The 22,039-nt window shown below is 39.5% G+C and overlaps 1 protein-coding gene across 4 annotated transcripts; it reads right to left on the reverse strand.

Moving 5' to 3' along the window:
- Positions 1-292: 292 nt before the first annotated feature.
- On the reverse strand, positions 293-21,984 carry rbm18 (RNA binding motif protein 18). Of its 4 annotated transcripts, none has more exons than XM_034709385.1 (7): positions 21,903-21,975; positions 21,754-21,802; positions 19,164-19,277; positions 10,723-10,849; positions 9,516-9,602; positions 5,094-5,194; positions 293-1,230 (listed from the first exon to the last, which is right to left on the reverse strand). In XM_034709385.1, the coding sequence occupies exons 3-7, from the start codon at positions 19,268-19,270 to the stop codon at positions 1,047-1,049; spliced, it is 606 nt and encodes a 201-aa protein (XP_034565276.1). In that variant the 5' UTR covers positions 19,271-19,277; positions 21,754-21,802; positions 21,903-21,975; the 3' UTR covers positions 293-1,046. The 4 variants fall into 4 exon arrangements, with proteins under 4 accessions (XP_034565276.1, XP_034565275.1, XP_034565274.1 ...); XM_034709384.1 differs by having other exon boundaries at positions 21,892-21,974; XM_034709383.1 differs by having other exon boundaries at positions 21,754-21,984.
- Positions 21,985-22,039: the final 55 nt, after the last annotated feature.

A 22,039-nucleotide genomic window follows, 5' to 3' on the forward strand; every position in this document is an offset into this window, starting at 1 on the left:
AACACTGTAAGATTAGGATGTTTCAGCATTATTGATTGAAGGACTATGCCAGTAATAGTCTTCTGAACTGTGTGGTGGATGATGGCTGAATTGCTTTCCGTGAGTATCTCCAACTTCTCCCATTAATATAATGCAGAGGATTTACTATTTTCCTTTCAAAACATTAAAGTGGTGTCAGCAAAACTTGTGAACTGAAATGCTAATGAAGACATTTAAAGTTTTGTGTTTACAAAAAAAGTTGTAAAGCTGAATCTTTAAAGGAAGTCAATTCTATACAACAACACGCTGCAGACATATTTAATTGACTTTAATCAAAATAAAGGGATTGTGACAAAAGAAATACCAAAGCTCTACACACCACAAAACGTCAGTAAAAAGACTGGAGTCGTATAAAACATTGGATCCAAGGGAAAAAAACGTCAAACTATTTAGAGCAAACAACATGACACAGAAAAAACTGCAACTTACAGTAAGTGTCGCTGAGTGGCTTGTGGCTTATTGTTTCATCTCCATGATAAAGAGTTACATCTGTGTTCTTTCCCAAAGTCCCGTATAAAGACAGAAAAATTCTCTTTCACGTTTAAATAATGTGTTCTGAACGTAAAAACACATAAAAAAACAAAAGAGAATCAGTATTTAGACTCCTCAATAATACAATTTCTCTTTCTTTGCAGCTGTGCATCATGTGACTTATGGATCTACGTTTCACCTGCAATAAATCCCTGCAAAAGTGAGGAAGCAGATAGATTTAAGGGGGATCCAACCTGTACAGCTGTCAGGTTCAGCATTTGTCAAAACGAAATAATAGCTGTAACCCAAAATGGCTAAAAAAAACACTTTAAATTCTTGTCCGTGATTGCTGCAAGTACCTCCAAAGAGTCCCGTTTGTCAAAGTATTACGAACAACTTCAAAACTTTGAAATCCCAGACAGGATGTGTATCGTCTTTAAAGTATCTAGTGTAGAGTCTGTTTGTGTGTAGCTAGGGGTAGAGGTGTGTAGGTAGGGAGGGAAAGAGGAGGGTAGGGGGTTCTCCAGAATGATGGGTCATCTCCTAAACTTGCGGAAGGGCCTGCTCTGGTTACTGTGGTGGGATTTTGAGTATGGCTCCCAGCGCTTCCTCTCTGGTGGTTTATTGTAAACGTACGCCGATGGGCCTGAGTAGTCATCGTCTGGATTCTCGTCCATCATCTGCAGCTTGGCCTCGATGGCCCGGATCTTTGCACTCGTACTAAAGGAGAAGAAAAGATGAGATGTTAGCAGCGAGGTTGAGGATAAAATACTGGAGTTGGTGCTGAGAGTGTGATGGACAGATTTTGGTGCTGGCTGAGGGGAAAAGAAGAGGAGGTAGTAGCACTTAAAGTAACAGGAGGGTGCAGATGCAGGGGGGAAAGGAGAGATTACCTGTTGTGCTGCATGAAAAATAGAGGGAAATTGCATTTGAATGGTAAAACAGGATTTGAAGAAGCATGCAAGAGAAGTAGTAAAAGTGCAGGTGACTGAGGGAAGGAGAAAGGGAGTAAGAAGTGAGGAAGCCTAAAGGGGAAAAAGAGGGGGGAAAGTGTTTATATTTCCTCTCTTGTGCTGCGTGGAGAGAGTGAATCTGAAGTTTACACAAGAACCAAAGTGTGGAGATTTTCCTGAGAGGCATCCTGAGAGCTGATAAGTTGCTTTAGGCCGTGGACTGTTCATATAAGAGTCAAAACTGTGGGCTATTTACAGGCAGAACAGCTCTTTGACTGGTACATGTACAGTGTTTGTATGTTAATGTGGGCCAGGATAATGGAAGTTTAAAACACGCTTTCACAGAATCTAATACAGACATACATTGAACCAAAGTTTTCTTCCATTTGTACTCAGGCTAACTTTGTGTTGAGAGCAACAAGACCACAGATTATCCTAAAACAAGTTCAGAGTAGAGCCGATCAACATTGTGACATCATTTTTCAGATCTGTATCAACAAAGCAAAGGAAAATGAGTAAACCTCCTCTTTTCTTAATGTTTGGGTTTGTAACACCCAAACTCTGGTTCGGCATGGCAAAAACACAAACCAGCTGAGGATAATCCAATATGTTTGTTTATGTGTGACCAATACAGGGCACATCAGATATACCTGTACACTTGTCGCAGGACTAATTCAGACAACAGCCCGACCTATGCATCGGTTTGAAAAATATGTATTCGCCTCTTTTTTTTTTTTTTAACAGTTTTTATCATCTATCCTTCCTTCCAACCCTATCTTGGGCTGGGCAGATGGCTGTGTAACGTGTCTGGTCCTGCTGGAGGTTTCTGCCTGTTAAAAGGAAGTTTTTCCTTAGCACTGTAACTAGCTAGATACTGCGAGGTGCAATGATCATGGTGGATTAAGATGAGATAAGACTGAGTCTTATCCTGTCTTGTGTTGGGTCTCTGTTAATAATTTAACATAGAGTACGGTCTAGACCTGCTCTGTTTGTAAAAGCGTCTTGAGATAATGTTTGTTGTGATTTGGCGCTATATAAATAAAGGTTGATTGGTTGATTGATTGATTGATTGATTGATTGATTGATTGATTGATTGATTGATTGATTGATTGATTGATTGATTGATATCAAAGCAAGCCTTGATATTCATTACAAAGGAAATTAAGTCAGTGTTTTTATTTCAGCCAACATTCTTAACCTCATATCATGTTTTCTTTTCTAGTTCCCTCCCATCCCATCTCTCCTCACATCTCTTCCAAACCCAACACAACCCATGGACCTCTGACATAGTGGAATAACCAGGGTAGCTGAAAAAAAAGTGATACCAATAGTCAAATACAACCCTGAAGATAACTTATGGAAGAGAAGCTACAGCCGCTCATGGCATGAAAAACTTTTCCAGAATTTTTGTTTCAGGCAGCAATGCTTGGGTAGTTTTGAAACTGTGTCATCAGGTCATATTTTTCTGTAACATTGTATACAATACTCTTGCCAAGGTCAGCCTCACATGCATAAGGAAGCAGCCTGCTAAGTACCTTTGCATTGTCACACTGGTGTAAAATGTAACCACAATCTACATAGCAACCGACTATCGTTCCAGATCAATATTTTACTTTACCCCCAGCTTTCTTACTAATCCGTGGCTGTGTTAAATAGTTGATTCTGATTGGTTAAAAACCTGCAACAAGGGTAATTAACTCTCAATAGCAAAGGCAACTCCAGGGTCAACCTGATCATGCAGGGAATATCAAATCAATGAGGAAAGGAATCTGTCACACCTCACCTCTGCTTGGTGAGATGTGACAGTGGCAAACTCAGTGGCAAAAATATCAAATTAAGTTAGCATTCTATGTTGATAATAAAATAAAATAAAGGACATTGTAATATGGGATCCTGTCCTGCTCACCCAGTCAGGATTCTTTTTTGCATTCTCACTACACATTATCCCTTACGCATCAGGCAACATGCGTTTAATCTGTGAATTCTCTCTCTGAAATGCTACTGGACTCTACCTCAGCCTACATTTTATCATTCTCCTTGGTTAACCATTGTGTGTTTCAACTGTTGGACTGCTTTTTCTGATGTATTGTCCAATTTATTGTCCGCCAGCTGAACAAGCATAAAACCTCAAAAATAATTCCAGTCATGCGAATGGAACAATTATTCCTGTGTTCCTGTAAAATGTTTTATAGGATTGCAAGGTCATTATCATTATCATTATCTAACCAAATATTAAGTTCATTAAAGAGTGGGTACGGTTGAAGAAAGAAATGTTTGTACAAGGTTCCTTCTGATCATATCTTAAAGCTGGGGTTGGTAGTCAGATTTAGATACGCTTTTTGTTATACTGGTTAAAATGATCTTTATGTCCCGATGGTAATCAATACATAATGTGTTCCTAAAAAAGAGTGAAAAAAGCTGCTATCTACAGCCGGAATAAACCTGGGAAAACACCAACCAATCCCGGCCTTTAGGGTCCAATTTATGAAACCAATCAAATCCTGTCCTGTCGTTCTGCCCACCTCCTGCGCGTACATTGCCCCAGCGTGCACTCCCCATCCCGTGCCTCTATTTACTGCCCCTCTCGCTCGACCTCACGCCTGTCCCCTTTGACCCGATGAGGTACTTTGCTCAGGACTGTAGTCCAGATCAGAGTTTAAAAAGTTCTCACCCCGGGTGCTCTGACATGCAAAAAAATGAATGACATTCAGTAAGTCCTACAGAAAATGTAGATATATTATATGTATTATAACTTTTCTCCTGATACCATGTCACTGGTACAACTGGATAATGCTAGCATGACAGTTGTGAGTACTAACAGCAGCCATGTTTGTTTGTGTTTTTAACTTTCACTATGAGAATGTTTTGGTGTTTTCTTACCGCTGAGTGAGACAAGAGTTGACGTAGTACAAAACACAAACGATGTGCTGAGGACCGGTTTTGAATCAGCCATCATCATATGGTTGTGAATCAGCGGCGCGAGTACATGTGCGCGGGGGCGTCATTTTGGAAGAACTCCAATGGGAGGTGGGGAGGGGTTAGACGCTGTCCTGAGGAAATGCTACATTCAAATTCATGCCAGTTTTCTGTGACTACCAACCCTAGCTTTAAGATAGAAGTGTTAGTAGCTGTTTAGATAAGCAACATTAGAGGGTAGTTGAAAAGTTGGACATCTTGAGGAGGCGTTAAGGGGTAATCGTAACCTACATGATAAAATCCCACTCCTTTGAACACCCATTCCTCAAATGCATAGGGTGCACCACCTTTGAAAAGTGACGAGAGAGCTTACTTACATTATAAACTCTAAGCACAAGTATTTCTTGGTTTCAAAACATCACATTTTTTGGTCATGGGGAAGAGGGTGTAGGAGCCTGTTTGAATCAATCACCAGTAGCTGAGTTGAATAATACAGTCATCTTCTGCAGTGTTGAATCTGCTGTAATGACATTCAAAATGAGGGATCTATGGGTGGGCAGGATAACATGACTTTTTCCAAAAGTTCCCAGTTTGCTCTAAATTGCCTGCTTTTGGTGGAAATACTCTGTGAAGTATGTAAATCAGTAAAATAAAACTTGATTAACACCAGAGAAGGTACTGATGGTGCTTTGTGTGTCTGTGTTTGTTACTAACCTGAGGTGGTTTGCAGTTACGGCTCCTTCCTCTGCCACCCCGCTACATGACGGTTCAAGGCTCGGAGGCATCGTCTTCTCATTACGGAAACCTTCAAACCTCTGAGGAAGATACACAATGCAAAAACAAAAGGACACACAAAAACAGTGATGGAAACACAGATGGACAGGTGGACAGACAGATGGAGAGAGAGACAAGGGGGTAAAGTAGCAGGTAGAAACATGAAAGTCGAGGCGTACACAGGGCGAAGGAGTGCCAAGGAGGAGAAGACAGAGAATAAGAAAAATAATCATGTCAGTCAGATTCTAGTAACCATCAAACCTTCTTAAAAACACCTAAAGATGATTTTGGACAGCCAACTCTGTTTTCCTCCCATAAACATCCAACAATATCAAACTCAGGTATTGATTCTGTATGTGTCTGATCAGCAGGAACCAAGCAGGACTGTGAGTCCAGCTCACAATCGCACCCTAAGACACCCTGAGGGAGTGGCTGAGGAGCAATAACCAACGCTGCACTCATTCCTTTCAAAAACCACCTTCCAAACATCTCCACCAGCCCACATTGAACTCTTCAAACCTAAGGAGAAAAAAAGGACAAAAACAAAAACAAAGGTCACATAGGGGTTCATGAATGGCACAAAGCACTCCAGTGTTTAGTTGCAGCTGCAGCGGCTGTTTGTCAGAATGTGATGTTAAGAGTTCAGGTGGTTTAAGTGGCACTGGATCAAGTTGGTTAGAAGTTACATACATGTGCAAAAGAACACACATGGTCTCGCATAGTGTGCCAAGAAATAAATAACATGTATAGCCAAGAATAGGTCTAAAACAATGACCGTTCCACCAGCCAGGACCCTTCCCTTCCACCTATTTCTAAAGGCATGTCACTGGAATGCAGAAAGATGTACATGGAGCCAATCAGACTGTTCTGAAACGTCACACAGTTAATGTTTAAATGTTTCAGGAAGTTTGGTTCAATCTCTTTGATTTAAGCATTAAAAGCATCAAAAGTTAAATGTGGATTAAAATGATTGTGTAACATGTCATACAGAATTAATGATGTATATGAGTGTTCTTTTTTTGACATCGTATATTAAAGCTGTGAATTAAGACACCATTGCTTAGCTGTTATTTGGAAACGTTTGGATGTTAGTGAAGAGTTAAGGGGAAACATTTCAATAAATCTTCATCAACTTGACTTCCTCTGCTTCAAAGCAAAGTAATAAAGTCAAGATGTCAGCCTGGAAGTCAGACAGAAACTTGTACGCCAACTGTCTCTGACTCAGTTATCCCAGCATGTCACGTATGGACTGAAACCAGCGAAGACAGACGTGCTTAAAAAATACTACACTCAACTGGAACTGAGCTGGCCCCAATGGCATTAAATCGCACTTCCAGAAAACATACACTATAAAAAATGGAGATATTAGGAGTACGGGCTGGAATTGTCTCTAATAGTATGTGAGCCTGTCCCTGACCAAACAACAAGATTGCTTGATGGAAGGTTGACGTTATAGGGAAGAAATATAACCCATAAAATCCATAAAGACCCAAACAGTAAGATTTAAATGATTTTAAATGCACAGAGATAACAAAAATGCCCAGGGGTAGGCTTAAGGATCACTATTATTAACCCTGTACTGATTTCACATGATTTTCATCATTGTTGTATGGCCTGGCTTAGTGAAACTAAAAGAATCATACCTCAAACAAAACATACCTAGCTATAACTAAAAATCATACTTTACTTACGTTTATTGCTTTACCAGAAAGCCCCTTTGTAGTGTTAGAGAATTCTATTTTGTCATTGATGTTTTTCAGTTAAATCATCTTACTTTGAATTTTAATTATACAGCTTCAAAAGGTTTGATTGGAAAACACCCATTGTTGACATGTTGCTAGCTTGATGGTTATTACACTCTGCTAGCAGTGCACTGTTCTTTTTGACACTATAAAACAGTAGTTGTCAGTTGCAGCCATGACATACATTTCTCTTTTGAAGGAGGAGAAATATGGTGATTCTTTGTGGGGATAATAACTAATGATGTTGAATTGTTACATTGACTGTAGAAAGTAGACAGTAGGAACACAAAATACAGGGGAGTGTACATCATAAAGCAGAACAATCACAGGCTGTTGGACCATGAGTGGATCAATTTTACTGATGCATTCATTTCTTGCTTGTTGATGCATGACTTTAGATGAAACTATTCATCTCTGTTTGCATGGACACTGACTGAAAGGTTGCTTTATTGCATTAACACAACAGCAGGCTGAGAACCAGTGTGGTCCTGCCACTTACTCAAACAACAAGAGACACCAAACAAACAAAAAAACAACATAGAGCTGTTCATCCACTACCATGTATGATAGTGATTCCAGTCTGACGAGATACAAAAAAAGAACCTGAATGTGAAAAATAAATAATAAGAGGTTGGACATAAGAGAGAAAAAATACTTCAACCTGTCCTTGAGTAGCTTTAAGCTGTATGTACTACTATACTATGTACTATAATGTTTTAGACAACTCCTTACTTTCACAGAACACATATTTGTTCTTCCTTTATATCAATTCTGAATCAATTCCCTTCAATGAAAATGAAAGGAATTATCAATCAATGGTATCATTTTAAAGACCAGCAGCCTGTTGCACCAGCTGTGCGTAAGTTGTGTCCTAAGTTAGGGTGTAAAGTCATCACTAAACCAAATGTTGAAACTAGTTAGTTTGTAGATTAAGTTGTGTCATAGTTTGGTTGCACCAGAGACGTAAGGGTTATCTTAACTAGTAGACCGTAACGTCCAAACTAACCAAAACATTGTCGTAGATATGACGTTAACACTTCCAACAGCCAATCAGAGGAAAACACCAATGCAGGTGTTGTTACATTTTCTTTCGTGCCTAATCGTCTCAGAACTGACCGACAGCTGAAACAAACTTATGTTACTGTCACGGAACAACAACAGAAGTTTGTAAATCTTCATAAAGTGACATAAGGTGATAAATATAGCCTAAATCCTTAATCTACGGTGTGTGTATAACAGTGACATCGAGCGGTAGAATTATCAACTACAACATACGTTAATATTCTAGAGTGCAAATCTTGCTCATCATATTTTTACAAAGGATGTAATCTGTTGGGGATAACACATTGCTGAAGTAATATAGCTAATATAGCTAAGTTTGAACTTACACACAGCTGGTACAACAGGCTACAGAGCTCTGCAGGTGGAAAAACATGAATGTGTTGAAGCTGTGAAACAGTGCCAAACAAAGGGGGTGTTTTTCTCTATTGTGGACACTTGAATTGGTCAGATTTTCTTTAAAATCTCTAAAATATTTGGTACAAGCTAGAGACTAACAGGGCTGATGCCACCACTGTCTTTTTAAAATGTTTTTCCAATTATAAATGTCAGCATATCACGTCTGAAACAGTTACTGACTGGTGTTTAATAGAAATTCTGTTAGGACGTTTAGAATATTGTAGTTTAATTTTGCTTCTGACATATAGTCATACTCTGAAAATCGATAGCATAACCTAATGTACTTTCTTTCTCATGAATTAATTGGTATCCATCTTAAACATGTTACTGGCTAAGATAACCTTGTATATTAGATTGTATTGAGCATGGAATAGTGCAATCATATATGACTGTTTTTTTTTTTACCTTACTGACTTCAACCTTATTGGACAGAAGTATAACACATGGAAAAGATATAGAGACAAAAATGGAGGGCAGCTTAAGAGTGATGCAGGTAGACATGGTTTTGGAGGGTAGGTCTATTGATTTGCTTTTATTGTGTGGTACATTTCAGAACCTCAGTGTCTCCTTTAAATACATACATAGTAGTGTAGCTAAGCGATGCAGCAAAACACAAATATAAAACCATCATAGTGGAGTGCTGAGTTTAAGAAACACCATGAAGAAAAAAAAAATGAACTGAGATCACCGAGGAGATTTAGGGAAGGGCTGCAGAACATGTTGACTGACGTGAGTGAAGTAGTTCAAATATGTTTGCATCTGAGTCATAGCTCGCAAAGACTGAACATTAAGGATACAAACCGCTAACTCTCAGGTTTACAACAGTATCAATAAGAAAAGCTATATTTGGTCGGATGGAGCATTGAGCCAAGTTTGATGGAATCTGTGAGCAGATTTATCCCACAACGTGTTGTCTCAGAGGCGGCAGCGTTGACCTTGACCTCGCTCTACTACGTATGTGTGTGTGTGTATGTGTGTGTGTGTGTGATTCATCTCTATACAGGACATCCTCTCACCCGATGCCAGCAGGCTGTCTATTGTTAAGAGACAAGCGTAGGTTTCAATGGGATTTCACTGCTCTCTGTAAACCGTCTCCTGCAGGAGCCATCAGGGTGTGGAAGAGTTTTTAGTTTTATGAAATGAAAGTGAGATTGACACTTACCCTCACCTGTGCGTGCGCCCAACGCACAACCAGCTTTTTGGACAAAGCTAGTTTTCCATTTAAACACTGGATGGCTCTTTCTGCCTCCTGCAGACAGTAAGAGAGAGAGAGAGAGAGAGAGAGAGAGAGAGAGAGAGAGAGAGAGAGAGAGAGAGAGAGAGAGAGAGAGAGAGAGAGAGAGAGAGAGAGAGAGAAAATTATTTTTTACAATTGTGATTAAAAATCAGCCTTCATGATTGCCGCCCAGTCATTAAATAATTAGTCTTCATGACAGAAAGAAGGCAAAAACAATAATAGATGATGACATGCCTCTCTGCCTCCAGATCAACCATGACACATGTGTTAAAGTGTGTGTCTCTGTGTTTGAGAGGGGCAGAGAAGAAAATGTGTTCATGTCTAATCAAATGAATAAGTGGCTTTGATGCTAAATGATATTAATGAAGTACTTTTTCTTCACTCGTGTGCGTGTGTGTGCGTGCGTGTGCGTGTGTGTGTGCGTGTGTGCGTGTGTGTGTGTGTGTGTGTGTGTGTGTGTGTGTGTGTGTGTGTGCGTGTGTGTGTGTGTGTGAGTGTGAGTGTGTGTGAGTGTGTGTTAGTGCGTGTTAGTGTGTGTAAATGTGGAAGATAAACACACACTTCCTCTGTATAATCCTTCTGGGAGGGCTTCATATCCCACTGATGGACACTAGCTGTGAAACGAGATGCTTATCACGATCCCCTCAGGCTCAGTCCAAAACAAACAAACCGAACCTGTGAGGCTGAGCGGCTCCTTTAAAGAGACCTTTTTAGAAATACTGCTCATTTCAGACACACAGGCAGGTTCTCTCTACTGTCTGAAGATGACTGATAAAGATTCCATGGGCCATTTGAGTCAGTGGAGTAATTACACCCAAGTTCATTTGTTTAAAAACTCCAACATATCGGCATTTCAGCTACTGATGATAATAATATGTAGATTGGCCTGTTTTCTTTACAATGCAACATCTGAATTGATCAACTATGTATTATTTTGCAAATAACCAGCTGGTTATGGACAAAAAGAAAAAACTGAGATTAGGATATTTTTTAAACATCTTTTTATTTTGTAGAAGTCTTAATAAAGGTATTATAAGCATCTGAGTTTGTTTAGCTTATGAAATTCATACATCATTTTTGTTGCTTTTACTGTCATATCAAATACAAAATATAAACTTTATTTTTCACTTACTTCTCTGGTGTTGAAGTTTACAAAGCAGTAGCCTCGTGGTTGTCCTTCCAAAGGCCCAGATTTATGAAATAAGAAATCAAACTGCTTCACGTTGCCAAACTTCTCCAGCAGCTTCACCAAGTGATACCTACAAAGAGAGGGATTGTGTCAACGGGAGCACAACAAGGTACAAGGTAAGATGGGAAATACAACCAAACAGTGAAAACTTAAAGACATGACAGTCTCAACACCTGAATTTGCTCAGAAAGTGAGCATGAGGTGTTTTATTGTGCTTTGTGGAATGGAATATGTTGACCCCAAGCATGGACTAATTGCTTGAGAGGACAACAAGAAGCACATTTGCACACTTTTTTATCCATCCAAAAATGAAACAACTTTAAATGACCCAATTTCTGACTTCTAAGAACCTGAAATATAGAAATATTTGGGGTGATAATAAAATCATGTGACATGCATCTCTTAAACATGTTTGTGATGGCCATGAAACAGGTGATAAGAGCTTAAAATGGCAAAACCCTCCCCATTTTGTAATAAGATTGTATAGCTTGGATTTGGAGCTTGCTTGCAAAACTGCAAAACTGATCTCTCACATTTGAAAAAGCAGCAAGATTCACCCTTAAAATAATTACCTTATAAAAATGCATTCATGTACAGGCCAATTCAAAATGATGATTCCTTGTTTTTATTTGCTTATCTTTTTATTTTATATGTAATTCTTTAACTTACTCAATTTAAATAGTTTCATTTACATTGCATCAATGTTTAAAACTGTGTGATGGTTAAATTCATGTTTCTCTTGGAGAGAATGAGGAGGCAGTGCATAAAGTATCAAAAAAGGTAGGGCGACATGAGTGTTAAATAAAGAAGATGATGCTTTTTAAACCTAAAGGAATATTAGTTCAGATGTATTCAGTTTACCTTCAGATCAGCTCTTTTCTTACATTTCATGAGCAGAATGCATTACTCAGTTTTCCCGATTTACAGTCTGTGAATCTGTCAAGTGTGCTAATGAGAACCACAGCTTTCTCTCCCTGACACCTTTTTAGCAGCGGGCCAGCTGCCGTAGCAGCACAGAGACAGTAAATCTCTCACTGAGACAATGCTGAGGATACAGTAGCAGGACAATGAGGGAATAAAAAAGAGGAAGCCTCAAATCCCCCCTGAGCACCGCGCTCAGCACAAACAACATCCACTCACTGTGCAGAGCTGCCTGGGACTGTTGGACTCCGTACCAACATAGATATGTGCTCATTATAGAGCTATGCAGCACGGAGAGTATTTGTGGGTGTGTGTGTGTAGCTGACCACTGGCAGCTCTGGGAAAAAAAATATTCCTGTGACAGTGTGGAAGAGAGCAACAAGTTAAGGGTCACCTGTAGACTGGATTGAATTCTATGTTCCTGTATACTCAGGGGCTGGATGCATGTTTGCAATGCATGCTCAGCAGCAGGTGTGTTTCCAGCTGTCACAGCTGTAAGTGCAGTATACTCGTTTCAATTTGTACAGAATATGGGTTTGTCTAGAGCAGGGGCGTCAAACTCATTTCAGTTCAGGGGCCACATACAGCCAAAGTTGATCTGAAAATGTTAACATTTAATGAACTATCTTTCTACAAAAACAGCTGTTGTATTTTTTTGCCAGGATGAGTCTCATAGTGGGCAGAATATTTTACTCTTTAAGCCCTGAAACTTGCTGCGAACACACCAAACACACAGGTTACCCATTCACCTGACACAGAGTGTGTAATGTTAACAGCAAAAGAACAGAGATTATAATAATGAAGAAGGTAAAGTTGACTATTTTGGACCCCTCAGTTCCAGCATGAACAGTTTGGTTGCTGGACAGTGTTGTATGCAAGGTGTAGTGCTAGTGTTAGTAGTTAGTGGATCATCTTACAGTACTCTAAAAGGTCTGCATGAATCTCAACTGGATTATGCAAACAGCAAGTCATCTATTTTCTCACTTTGAGAAAAAAAAGTCCCGGAGCAACGTTCAGGGCGGTCGGTCAGCACTAGGATTTTATGCGACCCCCAGAGGACAAATTTGAAATAGTAGTAACTTTTATTGAAAAATTGCAGTTAATGTCTTCTCTGTTTTCGAATCTGTTTTCTCCACGTTTGACACCCCTGGTCTAGGGCCTTCCATTTGATTGGCTGCAACAATTTTCACAATGGTTTGCCCTGCAGATTCATTTAGAAAACAGTGGAAAAAGCCTCATCATAACTCCCATAATCAGAGAGGGTCCGATTCCACATTTTCTGTCCTGATGTAGGTGTTAGCCAATATTGAGGACTCTTCCAGTACCAATTCATGTTAATGGTAGAAAAGCAATAATAGCTGAAATTTTGCTAACTTATTGGAGTGTCGTTATTTGTTATAGACACATGGATGATTTACCTAAAAAAAGATACATTCATGGCTCATACTGATCCCAACACTGCATTTTAGGTAGTATCAGAGGCCAATACAAATATTGATAACCCTAACTATTTTCAAATATCTGGATTAGATATTCAGCTATCTGACACACTTAACGATAGAAGCAAGAACGATGGAAATGAGTGAAAAAATAAATAACAGATCCATGGTTGGTGGATTTTGGTATCTGGAAAGTAAGCTAGCCATGGGCCAATCCCTGTGCAGACATTGTGACCACTCATAATGGACAGAGCGCAGATATCACAAGTTAGTGTAATGATGCAAAGCTTGATTTTATTTTCTTGAGACTTATTTTAAACTTTGATAGTTCAAGTTCAACTCCATTTAAACCATATAGGGAAAACATCACATGCACTTGGTTCATTTAAAAAACTGTCAGAATCTTTCTGGTGTTCTTTTTTATTTTATATATTTTTAAGATTTTAATAGCTAGAGATAGAAATGTCATAAAATAAATAAAACGAATCATCATAAACCAAATGATTGCTTTGATTTGACAATAATGAGTTGTTGAATAATGAAATTAGGGCTTTCTTGATTAAGAGGAATGGATATAAGTTGTGTGAGACATATGTGTATGTTTATTATACAGTCAACATATAGAATTGATTTGTGGGTTTAATGTGGTGTTTTAATTCTAATTTAATTTATTATTTTCTGTCTTATCTCTTTGTTTGGATTTTGTGATTCTTTTTTTGTTGTTGATGTGTAAGGTGCATTTTGTATATATGTGGTAGAAGGGGAGGTAGAGCATACAGCCTAACCCGATGAGGGTCAGCTCTAGCTCAAACAGGCTTCACACCCTGACTCAACCTTTCCTGTCCTCCTTCTAACACCCCTCCACAGACTCTTCTCTCTATTTTCGCTATCTCCTCTCGTCTCTTCCCTGAAGAAAGTAGGGTGCAGGGGGAGGTAGAGCATACAGCCAAACTCAGCAGGGGAGAGCTCTAGCCTGAACAGACCTCTTACCCTGACTCTGCCTTCCCTGACCTTGTTCTACAATCTCTCTAAATGCTCCTCTCTATTTTCTCCCTTTTCTTTTCTCCCCTCATGAAAATGGAGGAGGAGGAGGTAGAGCATACAGCCTTACCTGGCAGGGGTTCAGCTCCAGCCCTAACAGACTTTCCGTCCTGGCTCTGCCTTCCCTGTTCTTTTAGCACAATCTCTGTACAGACTCTTTTCTTCTTCTATCTGGCATGGAGGGAGGTGGTTCCGTGACGTAGGAGCTAACTGTGAAACCACCTAATGTGACGAAACATCCCTGAAGGGAGGTGCCCACTTCATAACCCTGTTGGTGTGTTGGCTCTTGCTGCCCATTGAGCTCCATGGTTGATGTTTGGGTGCCATTAGGGGCCAAGGTATGGTGGTATCAGTCTATGCTGTTTAAGTTTGCAGGGGACACTTAGGGCCATTTGGTAGGCTGTGTAACTTATCAATAGGACAAAGGAACTTCAATGAGGATACGATAGGACAGTATAGGGCTCTTCATTAAGAATAAATCCAAAATTAAATCCAATTAATTAAATCCAAATCTGTGCTTCTCCTTGTGTAACATGACAACATGTTCATAATGAAAGAAACATATTAAACAAAAAAAAACAAAACCAAAAAGGCACAGACAATAGAGATCAACAAACACCTTTCCTGTGTTTTTGTTTCAGTGCTTTTACCTTGTGTGACTGTTCAGGCCTCACAGTGACCCCAGGTGGTTTTTTACAACTGTTCTACAGGAATCAATACTTCAGACTTTTATTGTTTAGATGCTTGTTATTTTTAATCTTGGAGTGCTTTGGGTGGGTGGGTGTGTGAGTGTGTGTGTGTGTGTGTGTGTGTGTGTGTGTGTGTGTGTGTGTATGTGTGTGTGTGTGTGTGTGTGTGTCCCATCATAGATGACTTTTTGTGCGCAGGCGTGCATTTGTGTGTGTAAACGGGACTCAGCGGAGGATAAGGAGGGTGAAGTGTGTGTGTCTCAGATACAGGTTGTACTAATGTCTTCCACCATTGTACGACTCCCTGGAGGGCTTTAGGCCAAAGAGACTTTCTGCTTTTCCCAGACAACACCCTGAAAAATACCCGTGTGACAGTGGCTCCTAAAAACCTGGCTCACTTACCACTAAAAAGCTATTTGTGGGAGCAACAATCATACTACTTCTTGCATTTATTGCATTCTCAGATCAGCTTTTCTTACATAAAATAATTGCACACTGCATTTTTGTATATGTGTGCGAGTATAAATGTGAGATATTAGATGGCTGACACTCTAAGAACATTTTTGGATGCTGGTGAGCTGAACCACAATGGATTGTTCCTCCTGGGAGCTGTAAAAAACACCGGAGGAAGAGGAGGAGAGGAGGAGGAGGGAGGAAAAGGTGGGTAGAGGGGGAGTAAAGTTCAGAGAGGGGATGTAAGCGGCAGGGTGAAAGGTGGGGAAGCCAAAAGAAGATGCAGAGATGAGATGCCAGGTAGGAGAGATACAAGACCGAGGAAGAGTAGGAGGGGAAGGAAGGAAAAGGGGGGATGTGAGTTGGGTCCAGAATAAGATAAGACAATAAGTTTGTTCCAGAAAAGTGCAGGTCAGAGGGAAAAACTTAAGCAAGAAGGAGGGAGGTGGTTTTGTTTTAATAATTCCATAAAAAAAACAGCCTTCAGAGAGCTGGGGGTTTTAAGTTCGTGTTTGAATCTTGACAATTTCCAGGTACGCAACTTACAAAGTGCAAAAGCCAGAGAGGCAACAAAGAGAAAGAGGTTGATGGATTACCGCTAATGAGAAATTCCCTCTCTGAAAAGCCAAAAGCACAAAAACATAAATACGTGGTGAAAGCTCTTGTTACACCTGTAGGCCCCTGTTTTCTGCACAGGGAACAAGAAAGATGAGAAAATCTGACAACATATAATGTTGAATACTCATTCTAGGAAGATGATTCAAAATGTCAAGAGTGTCACTATTTAAATGCTATTTCCTTCATCTTTGCTGAGAGAGAAAGGACAGAAAGAGGAGGGAAAGTATGAGTTTGTAAAACAGAGATGGAAGAGAAAAGCTCAGCTCATTCTTCTAAATCGTACACTTGGAATCAATGTCCCCCCACGTTTGCAAGCTATAATGATTTTCACAAGAATCAGTTGTACTTATGTGAAACTTGAGATCATTCAAAGCGTTAACTACATGCACAAACATGCTGAAAATCATGTTTCTCCCAGAGGACCGTTAAAGGAAAGGAAATCGCAGCCTATTAACTTCTAACAATTAAAGTGATCTAATATTTCTCTCTGACCAGGAGAGAAGAACTGGATACTTTCAAAGTTCTCTCATCAGCTCATGAGGCAGTATTACTGCTCTAAACTTTTTAATTACAGTGTAGTAAAAGTGTGTTTAACTAAATGGAACGCTTTCAGCTCAAAAGAGATCTGAGAGATATGGGAAAGCATTCCATGTGCAATTACATTGTTCAGTATTACAGTAAGGATATAAAGGGTGAAACTAATAGTATCTTAAAAACTCACAGCTTTTATGCTCATATGCTAATCTGACCTGAGTTTGCATAATGTTCATCCTGAGCACAAAAAGAATCATAAAAGCAGTTTAATAGCTTAATCCTATTGAATGAATCAAAATGGTGTTGAGTGGAAGCATTCGTTGCTTGTGTACTCATGTGTTCATAAAAACTGCGTACACTGTGATGATGATGAAACTGTGATTTATTGTGCAGCCATGCTCAAAAATGAAAGGAAATATTTTCTATGAAACCACTTTATTCTATAAGAAACAACAATTATATTATAAAGTTGATTTAACAACTTAGTGATTGACTTTAAATCAGTTCTCTTGACTTTTCACTAGGGATGTGACGATACACTCAACCCACGATTCGATTCCCAATTTTTGGTTCACGATACGATTCACCCACGATTCTCTAACAATTTTCAAGAAAACTGGATTGAACTTTAACTTTAAATAACTATTGTTTTATTTCAAATCTGAGATATGGAGAGTTTCAATCTATATTTTTTATCTTAGATTTCTTTGTAAACAAAGTCATCTTTTTTTTTTAAGGTGTGTTGTAACTAAAAAAAAAACACTTCACACTTTTTTCAGCACCTTGCAAAAAAGCAAAAAATGACCACACAAAAATACCTTGTTGGAAAATTTCTGAACAATTATAGAGAAATGGAAAGTGAACGATTCCCAAATGAAAGTATTAAATATTAAAACAAATAAGGTAAATCTTTTTAAATCGGGACGTAAATTTTGAGAATTCTCCTTGATCGATCTTTGGAAATGTAAACAATCAATTATCCTTTAATCATTAAAATAATGAATGTTTTCCATGTCAAAAATAATGCCAAATGCGTTTTTCCCCCTAAATCAAATGTTCCTTCACAACACAGTGTATCTAACTGACGGTATTAAACAGCTGCCGATCATATTGAGGTGTTAAAAATATTAACACGCTGAATATCAATGTGAGGAGCAGGCTTATAAATAATCTCTGTGGATGCATGCTCTAAGACTCAGATTACAACATGTGGATTTACTGCAACAGGACAACTGAACAGGATCAGATTTCAGACTCACAGTGTCCAGTTTTCTCGTTCTTACTGTGAAAAAGAAGCATTTAAACGTGGTCAGGTGTCAGCCGGGAGCGCAACTGGGTCAGAATCAATCCGGCGGCGCCGAAAATAAGCGCTCGTGGAGACCTGTCACTCAGCTGAGGGTCTCCGCTGTGTGCAGTCAGCTGATTCACATTGAAACCTTCTTTAAACTTAAAACACCTATAATGCAGAGAGGGCCTTCTACTGTTTAAAAATAATATCACAATACAAATTATGTTGAAGTGATTTTAATCCACCCTTATTTGTATCGATTTTTTACCTATTTGCGATATATCCTTACATCCCTACTTTTTACGTTACATTTTGAAATAAGTGTTCAGTGATTTGATCGCGATTACCCATATTCAGCACCTTGCATTACAGGGTCTTGGTTTGGCTAACCAGAGGGACAGAAGGAGAACTACGTATGCTACACAGGAGCTAATTCATCTTCCCAATCAGCACCAGGGGCCATGGGCATTTCTCCTGTTTTCCCCTCCTCACACTGTGAGGCGTGGGCTATTTAAGGAGAGGTAGAGCAGAACAGGGAGAAGGGAAGGAAACGCCTGTCTAGACGCCCACCAGAGCTGTGGCCCATACATTCTCCAGCAGCCCCCACAGGCACAAAAACACACCCCTCACACCCCAAAAACATTACCTTCTCTCCATCACAATATGTGCAGGGGTGCTGCTTTCTGCATTAAAGGTTCTGGAGCTCTGCACAGATGCAACAAAGGGGGATGTTTGCATGCAACTATAATGATGTGTAAAGTGAGGCTAACTCATAGTATACACAGACACCTCTATGTGTTGAAGCCTGCACCACTACCAGCTGCAAACTAAACATATGCTATGCTATGCACACACACACACACACACAGACCCACACACACACACACACTCTCTCTCTCTTAAGCACACACACAATCAGATCCTGGTTGACACAGAGAGAGTAAACAGGGCAGGTGAGTGAGGAATGATGGCTGCTCCTTAGCACAGCAGGTCTCCACGCCTCGCTGCCTCTCTTTCACACACCCAGCCCTGTCTGCTCAGTCTCAGCCTGCGACGTACACACACACACGCAATGCACACAGTTCATCAATCATATATGCATGCACAATGCACTGCCTCTCTATGAGGCAGAGCCAGGCAAGTGAAAAAGCAATGCTTCATGTTTACAACACGGCACAGATGCAGCAACCTTGAAGCGAGCTAGCTTCTGTTGCTGCATATATCAACGATTAATATGGTTTCCCATGCAGATGGCCAGCTGTTTAAAAGTGTACATGTTTAAGTTTTGCTGAGGAATACGTGTTCTTTCATATTTTGTGTGATGTCAGCTCTGTTACAAAGCAGAACCTGTGAACACAATCACTATTCAAAACTGTGTAAAAATACAGTCGTCCTACTCACTCTGTGATTTTGGGATCAATGTTGCCTATCCATAGTCGGTTTCCATCATGGGCCACACTCTCTGAAATGATGGAGGCATTTTCCACTGACCCCGCAGCAGACGACATGTGTACTCTGTGAGGGACGGGAGTAGAAGACAGATGATTACAAAGAGAACACAGAGAAGAGCCAGCATTTTGACACTTGGTAGCCTTCAAGGAAACCCAATGCTGGCATATAACTCTGAAAGCACATTTTTAAGTTGAAGACTATGATATTGCTTTACAAAGACACTTGTCCTCTTGTATGTTCACCACATAGAGAAAGTCAGTCACTGTGCTAAAACTTTTAAATGGTGCTGCATAAATATAGATACTTATCAGCAAATGTCCTGAATATCTCAAACAGTTAGGCCTACATAATATCACAAGCCAATTTCTACTTACCATTGTTTCTACTTTTACACAGTTTATTTATTTATTTTTTTGTAGTTGACAATCTCAAGTTAGATCAACGAGTAAAATGTGAGATTATTCTTCTATTTCATGTTTATCATTGAGGTGTAGTGGGTTGTGTTGTTGTATATGACTCACACTATATACCCATACATCCTTTTATTGTCTTTTTATTTTAGCTTCTGTTGTATATGTTTTTTCTCTTGATTCTCTCAATTGCTTGTTTTACTTTTTTCAAACTTCTTTCTTATAATGTTTGTTTGTTTTTTTCCTTATCATGGTGCTTTTAAGGTCTTGTAGGAAACCACAAAAGTGCCTTGCAGCCAAATTCAAAACAATGCCAAAAGAAAAGATCAACTATGGAGATAGGGTTGCCAACTGTCCCATATTAGCCGGGACATCTTGTATATTGGGCTGAATTGGTTTGTTTCATACAGGACCTCAATAGTCCTGTATATTGACTATTAACTCTTGTAAATAGAGCAGACTGCAATCTACAGATCCTAGATCAGATAAAACAGCAGTGGCAGATCATGTGCCAATCACACCGCCTGTCCCCCAATCACAGAGGATTTTCTCTGATGGCCATTAAATGGTCAGACTCAAGAAACAGATGCAGCACAGAGCTGATCAAAAATGAACTTGAAATATCTCTAAACTGTGACTTGTCATGTAAGGACTTCTCTCTGTCTGTGCTAAAGACTGCTTGAGTCAGTCAAGAGCAGCAAAAAATATCAATAGATAGTACATTTGGTGAGTCATACTCCTCTTTAGCATTTCATTTTTCTTTTGCCTGTTTTTTGATGTAAAGAGCCAAAGTGTGGTTTCTTTGAGGTGTATTCTTATGAGGTTACATAATGATACAGTAAGGATTAAAGGGAATATACACACTTTCTGCATTTCAAGTTGAATCAGAATCAGAATATACGCTGAATTCACACATCATGCTCACACCACCATGGCACCGTGCACCTGTCCCTTATTTAGTAGTGAGAAAGTTGGAAACCCTAAATGGAGATATAGTAAAGTGAATGCATTCCTGACAAGTCGATCATTCCCAAGGAATACATAGGTTAAAAGGTAGAATATGTAGAAGTCTTGTTGTGGTGTCCTCATTAGATTAACAGTACAGTGCAGACTTATACAGTGAGGAAGGTTGGACATCTTCTATATATAAACTTGACAAGAAGCAGACTACTTGGCGTCAGCGCCCTGTCAGTTTTGTGTAAGTAAGTTTATTGTTTTACAGTTTCTAAATTTAGTTTCCCAGTAAATATGCTGAACAAAGTCAGGAAGTGTCATGTGAACATTTGGTTCTTGAAGAGCCCCAAATAAAATGCTAAAAGGTTGAAATTAAACCTGGGTTGTTTAAAACTGGAACTCATCACTGCGTGCTGTCTTGAGAGTAGGATGGTCTTCCCTGTCATCACGCAGGCAAAAACATTGGCATCTTTTAATCTATAAATGCATATTAGGTCTACTTCCCTCTTACCTCCTCACCTACATTGCACAAAGAGCTCAGGATCTCCTAATCTTCTATCTCAGGATCTCTTATTACTGTGTTCTGAGGGTCAGGACTGAACTTGGAAAAAGGGCCTTCAGGTTTGCTGCTCCCTCGACCTGGAATGCCTTACAAAAGGCTCTGAAACTTTGTGGTAGGATAGATGACTTGGAGGCTGATGCATCTGTCTGCAGATGTTTTGTTTACATGTAACTCATGCTGTTTTTCTAGAGGTATTTGTTGTGTAGCTGTTGTATGAGTCTGCTGTTTGTGTCTATTTGTAACTCTGCAACTGTGCTGCTGCCTCTATTGGAAAATAGATTTTTAATCTCCAAGAGCATTTCCTGGTTAATTAAGATTATAAATAAAAAATAAATAAAAATACTCGAACTTCCCTGTTACACGTTTATATGATGATAGCTAATGTTAGCCTAGCTAGTCACACTTTACTGGTGGGATCATTTATCTCGTGCTGACATTTCTTACTTGTTAAGATCGACTACGTTAATGTGGAACTAGTCTCTGTCATGTAGAGTGATGAGAAGTCCAGTTGAGACAAACATTATCTCGAAATATCCTCCAAACGATCAAGTAGCTCGTTGTACAGGATAACTACATTTGTAGCAGTTAGCTAGCATTGATGTTATCACTTTACCTCCTCGATCTGTCACACTTCTTCTTTAATGGCGAATGGCTTCTTCGACCTAGTGAAACATGGATCCCACTTTGGGATTATTCAGATCCGTCAAAACATAAAACGAATCATTTCAATGTAAATGTAGATTTTCCTCACGAAAAACGGACAGATTTAGCTAGCTGAAGGGATGAAGAGTCGCCTTGCTACCGTCTAACAACAAAGGCGCTGGGTGATGATGTCACATGTTTAACTGCCTACGTAGTCGGGAGGAGGCACTCGGTTTTATGTTTGGCGTCGTCCGCGT

This window comes from Notolabrus celidotus, chromosome 19 (genome assembly GCF_009762535.1).
Source record: "Notolabrus celidotus isolate fNotCel1 chromosome 19, fNotCel1.pri, whole genome shotgun sequence".
Lineage (NCBI taxonomy): Eukaryota > Metazoa > Chordata > Actinopteri > Labriformes > Labridae > Notolabrus > Notolabrus celidotus.